The following is a 6,000-nucleotide window of genomic DNA, read 5'->3' as shown; positions in this document are numbered from 1 at the left end:
TCTGACCAGCCTCAGCTACCCTCCCTCCTCAAGGGAGGCAATCAAGGCTCATGGATTCACGCTCTGCGGCAGATAATCCAAGGATTTGGTAGACTCAGCTCTGGAATGTAGAGCAGAGCCTGCAGGCCGACTTTCCTAGCTAATCATGCTGGGCGCAGGGTCGTGTCTGAAACCAGTTAGCCAGCCATGGAGCAGTGCTGGCTGGGAGTGAGGGTTACAGAGGGGCTGTGGAACCCGGTGTGGCTGGGGACAGTTCCCCCTGCACTCTCTCCCAAAATGTGTGGGTGCTCTTACTGAGGAAAAAAAAAAAAGACTCAAGTGAAGGTACACAGAATGCTTTGAAATTTTAATAAATAATGACTTTAAAACTGTATAAACGATAAATTACCATGCAGTCCTTATAATTTAAAATAATTTACAGGCTGAGGTAGGGAGGGGCCCAGGAGCGTGTGGAGGGGGCAGGTGGGGAAGGGGGCTGCCTGCGGATCAGCCTCTTCTTGCAGCCTTCCTGCTGAGCACACACACACAGGCTGTGTCTATCCGAATGAACCTCCAGGCAGCCTGCTTGTCATCTGTTGTCAACGCCTTGACAAAGGTGTGGGTGGTTGTGCAGTATGAGTTCCAGTGCTTGGAGTCAATGCCCCGGCATCCACTCTCGACGGGATTGGGGGCTCGGCACTTGGTCTCGAAAAAGTACTGTTTGAATACGCTGTTGTTAATGTTCACCTCGCCCAACACTGTCACCTCCTTGCCCTTGATGTCCGTGGCTGTGGTCTTATCCCCAACCCACACGCTGACACTGTCACACACCGAGAACTCCCCCATGTGGAAGACCGGGTGGGTGGATGAGCGCTTGCTCCTGTGAGTCCTGTTGAAGGAGATTGTACCATGGGCCTGGAAGTCCAGATCCAGAGAGTCTGAAGACGTGGGTGGGGGCTGGGTGCTAAACAGCACGCGGGGTGAACGGAGTCTCCGTTTCTTAAACAGTCTGGGGTCCACAGTGATGTTGCGGGTCTGCCCTGTCACGCGGGCGGCTATTGGTGCAGCAGGGGCGCTGCGGGCGCTGCGGAGGGCTGTGTCAAGGGAATGCTGAAGTTTAGTCCAGTGGGCTTGGGGGACGGAGTCTCCTTCTGGGACATTGCTATCTGTGTACGGTTCTGCCTGTACGCCGATCAAAAAAGCTGTGATCAGAGTGTAGAACAACATGGGCATTACGCTATGCACCTGGAATGACAAACACGGAGATAGGTTACTCAGGGAGGCGGAGCTAAGCATTGTCAGGGTGGCCCCGGGTTCTCTCACGGGGTTCCTCAGTGAGGATGCCAGGAGCCTCCACTGGTGGCCACGAGTGGAGACTCTGGATTCATAAACCAAAGCGGGACACTTGTGGGAATGAGGAGGAATGCTGGCAGCAATCATGTTGGGATGACTGGCATTGCCCAGAGCAGCCTGTGTCGTAGCTCTGGGAAGCAACATGGACCTTGAACTCCTGCCTAGAAACTCGGAGTCTCACTCACTGCCTCCTCTGGACTCTCTGACTGCCAGCTTGAAGGACTGGAGGATGAGGGTACCCGCTCCCTGAATGTGATTCCCTTGGGAAGGTTCCAAAAGGCACTGCAGTGAGCGTGTCCTGAAGCCCGAGACCAGAAAGGGAGTCCAAAACACCCCTTACCAAGCCCGAGGGTCTTCCAGCGTCCCTCCTTTGTTTCAGTTTTGAACAGGTCCTTCCTTTTTTTTTTTTTTTTTTTTTTATTGCTTGCTTGGAGGTGAGAAGAGACCAAATGTCAGGCTCTACCAAGCTCAGCCTGAGTGACAGCAGAGTCAGCTCTGCTCTGGGGACCGTTGTCCTGCCCACACTGAGCAGCACTTAACATCTGCAGATGTGGCTCAAACGCCACTTTGTGAAGCGTCTCCAGATCTTGGTGGGCTCAGAGGAATCTCTATAAAGTGTCTTCCAAGCCTCCGAATCTATCTCTCCTTTTCCTGCACTGCTGGATTGTTTTGCCTCCTCCCCTATTTTTTTTTTTCAGCCTACTTCAGATTTTTTCTACTCCTTGAAGCTTTTTCTGATAACTCTAGCACAATTGTTCCGTCTGTCTGCCTGTCTGTCTCTGTCTCTCTGTGTATATGCGTGTATGTATACACACATTCTTTCCTGCTGAATCTACACAATAATTTAAAAAAAGCCTTAGCATTGGCACTGAGAAAAATCTTGGATATCCAGTTCAGATACTTGTTAGTGGAAGAAAACCATTTAATTTATCACACCTTAGTTTCTTTATGGGCAGTAAAGACTATTTTTCCAGGGTGAATATTTGGATTAAGTTTATGTTGATTCTGAGTTATTGTAGCTCTCTTAAGACAAAGACTTTGCCTTTTTTGGTTCTACTGTTGGCCGTCCTCACTCTGAGCACTCTTCATCCATGGGTTTTCATTGCATATTTTCTTCCTCCCTCAGACTTCTGTAGAGCACGGATTTGTTTTGTCCGCCTCCCGGATGTGTTTCCTACAGGGCAGAGCCGTGTCTGATCCACCTGGCTGGCAGGTTTCTCCATCGCTATGTGAACATCTCTCTTGTCTTTCATGGCGACTGTGCTTCCTTCACCTGATGATGTGGGTATTCAGTCACGTGTCTGTCTCCCTGCCTGAGGGTGCTTCAGAAGCCATGTGACTTTCATTTCCATCACTGCGCGGCCATAGACAGTGTCTGGAATGTTACAGCTCCTCAAGAAACATAAGGAGAACAAGGAAAAGACTGAACGGAGGTGTCAGAGAGGACCACCCTCTGTTTGCTTTCCATTATGGACATGGGTCCTTTTGGCTGTGCCCAGGGCTACACACTGCTTTCCAATCAGCATTCAGCCAGTGAATCCCATAGAATACTGTACTTGTTGGTGGGATCCAAGAAGGAAACAACGACATTCTTTTCTCCTGGGTTCCTTTGAAGAATGTTTTGATACTCCACTTCTCCAATCACCCATGCAGAGGAGGGGGCGGTATACCTGAGCTTTTGATTCCCCCTACCAGAACTGATGCCTAAAGGTCTTGCCGGTAACTGCCTTGCCAAATCTTAAGAGGACTGATCATTCTTTTGGCATCCAGTCCAGCCTCTTATGTTTGTTCTTTTTATTTCACTCCTCTCTTCTCAGTACACGTTATCTTTCATCAGGTGAATTAAGATAGAAGACACAGAACTGAAATCCATATTTTTATACCCAAATTGGTAACACCTGTTAGAACTGGATCGGGAACTGATGAAAAGTTGACTGGACAGTAGGGATTCAATAGAAATAAAGCCTGCCCTGCTCTGCGTTTCCCACTGTCTCACTCTGCACGGTCTGCTGGGGGAAGCTCCTTTTCTTCTGAGGAGACTGCTGATAGCCACAGTTCCATCTCCAGCCCAGCTGGTCCCTTGGAACACTCTCTGGACCTCCTGCTTCCTGAAGGCACCTCTCTCCATGGGTATTGACAGTCTCAGTGCAAGACAGAGCTGAGCAAAATCTTCATGCTCAACCCTGTCATCATCCCATGTTTGTCTTCTGTCCAGCAGTCACAGCTGAATCTTGGCCCACTCGGTGCCTTCCAAAAGCAGTTCCACAGCCCATTCCTCTATTGCTTGTGTTTCCGACTCTCCTAAATGGCATCTTCACTGCTTTCTTTCTTGTTACTAAGACCATTCATTATGCCTTCATTCACCAGCCGCAAATCTCGGCTCATCCTGGACTCTGTCCCCAGCCTTCAACAAGACCTCTGTGTAGTCTTTTGAGCTCTGCTAGAGCAGCATTCCTTGAATCTGAACCTTCCCTTCCAGCCTCACTTCTGTGTTCCTGGTTCAGGTCATGGTACTCCCTTGATGTTCTGGATCTTCATCCTCCTTATTCCAGTGCCTTCTCCCCTGACTTCCCATGAAGCTTCTTAGTTCCCTGCTCTGACCTCATGACCCACGGTTGTTGGTCCAGAATTGATGGCCCAGCCTGGCAACAGCCCCAGCTCCTTCCACTTAGCTCACATTTCTTCATTCCTGGCACAAGAGCTCCTGGCATAGCTCCTACCCTGTGCTTAGCCATCCTTGCCCTTGCTTTGGGCTCTTTTCTAGTGGTATGCTCCCCCTGGCCCCTTTTCTCTCTCCCTATCTGCTGTCAGAGTCCATCCTGCTGTCTCCCAATATTCAACTTTAATGGCATCCCTCGATCATGCCTAACTCTAGGCTAGTGCTTCTCAGCCTTCCTAATGCTCCCACCCTTTAATACAGTGCCTCATGCTGTGGTGACCCCCAACCATAAAATTATTTTTGTTGCTACTTTATAACTGTAATTTTGCTACTGTTATGAATTATAGTGTAAATCTCTGTGTTTTCTGATGGTCTTGGGTGACCCCTGTGAAAGGATCATTCAGCCTCCAAAGGGGTCATCACCTACAGGTTGAGAACTACTAACCTAAGCAGAAAAAAGACCTTTCTCGTACACCCGTCTGCTGACAGCTGTGTTCTCTTACGCTCTCTGATAGAGGCAGAGCTCCCCACAGGCAGAAACCGACTGCTTCATTGTTGTTGTGTGTGGCGCCTCCATCCCCAAAGGCTGTGTGTGGAGCTGTCTCTTTCCTTCTGACTGCTTTGATTGCTGCACCTGAGTGTTGATGTTGTCTATAGGCTCTGGTGATTTTCCTCTAAGGAATCACAAAGTTTTCTACTCTGTATACTGCATGCTCGTTCTGCACATCAAACTCCACAACGTTTTAAGAGCCTGAAGCTGGCTATGAATGTGCTGTTGGGTTACCACATGCTACCCACAGTCGTTCAAAGGCAATGTAGATTTACATCGTGGACACACAGTTCATTAAGAGTTGGAAATGGCTCGAACAGATCTGGTCAGTTTTTGATTAAAACATAATTTGGGAGAACCATATTGATTTATGCATCATGGTGTGTTCCTATGATCTTTAAAAATGATTAGAAAAGTCTCATAGTCATCAGAAGATAGAGACAAAAAAAAAAAAAAGAGAACTAATCCACACTGTTTCCCATTCCAGTCACACAACACACGCATAGCAAAGAGAATTCTCTCCGTGGATGAAGTGAGCTACGGAGGAGTCGATTTATTTATAGCCAACCTTTAAAGCCTGTGTCCTGAGCAGGTGACAGCCCTCATGTACCTTCATGGTGCTTGCCTGAGTGGGACATTTAGCTGGAAAGGACAGTCAGGGCTCATATGAAGGAACACAGTCCATTTCAGGTGTAAATGTTCCTCATTTTGCCATGTTCTTACCCAGAATGGAATTTAAGTGTTTGGGAAAGAAGAGACTGTCCTGGGGATGGGGAGGCTTTGACCTAGCCTCCATGGGGACCCTCTCCTGGCTAGTAGGATGTTCTGTAGCATCTCCCATAGTAGGAGATGTTCCTGTATCAAGTGAATAATCTTTACACAGATCTGGCCCTACATGAGTAGGTAATTAAGCTGCCTGATAGAGCTAAACACTTGATCCTAACTAGTCCTTGTCTCAGGTTGCCAGGAGGCCTGCCAGACAGGCCTGCAGAGGCTACTTATAGATGGGAAGAAGACAAGTCTGTCTTAGAGAGATGGATCAATTCACAATTTCTGAGCTAGAATAGGATCTATAAACCTGAATCACCAGTTGTTGGCCTGGGAGAGAAAGTCCCCAGGATCAAGGAAATGTAGGCTCCTCCGTCTCACTGGCTACAATCTGACAGGGGCCACTTCTTGCTTTACACTTGCCCTCCAGTGTAAATGTAAATTGGCTGCTGTCTTCCATTTTAAGACTCAGGAACTCTCAGCTGCTGGGGCCTGTGTGGAGTATAAAAGGAATTCAGCGACTTGTTGACTCCCTAGGGAGGGATCCCTGAGGTGTCCAGGGATGGACACAGGCGAGTCGTGACAGAACAGATTCGAGCACCACTGCTGGCGTGGCCCACACAGTACTCATGAGGAGGAGGCACAGCTTGGAAGTGACCTCAGAGACTGAAGTCTCCCAGGTGTCACCAGA

At 48.6% G+C, this 6,000-nt stretch overlaps 1 protein-coding gene across 1 annotated transcript in view; it reads right to left on the bottom strand.

Annotated features, from left to right (window-relative positions):
- Window positions 1–342: 342 nt before the first annotated feature.
- Window positions 343–6,000, bottom strand: part of Ngf (nerve growth factor) — a 51,470-nt gene continuing 45,812 nt past the window's right edge. Inside the window, exon 3 of the mRNA XM_055628291.1 lies at window positions 343–1,224. Coding sequence (XP_055484266.1) covers window positions 487–1,212 — 726 coding nt within the window. The 5' untranslated portion in view covers window positions 1,213–1,224 and the 3' untranslated portion in view covers window positions 343–486. The remainder of the gene's footprint in view (window positions 1,225–6,000) is intronic.

Source organism: Psammomys obesus, unplaced genomic scaffold, assembly GCF_907164565.1.
Source record: "Psammomys obesus unplaced genomic scaffold, mPsaObe1.curated_primary_1811, whole genome shotgun sequence".
Lineage (NCBI taxonomy): Eukaryota > Metazoa > Chordata > Mammalia > Rodentia > Muridae > Psammomys > Psammomys obesus.
This window is presented reverse-complemented; position numbering and strand designations above follow the sequence as displayed.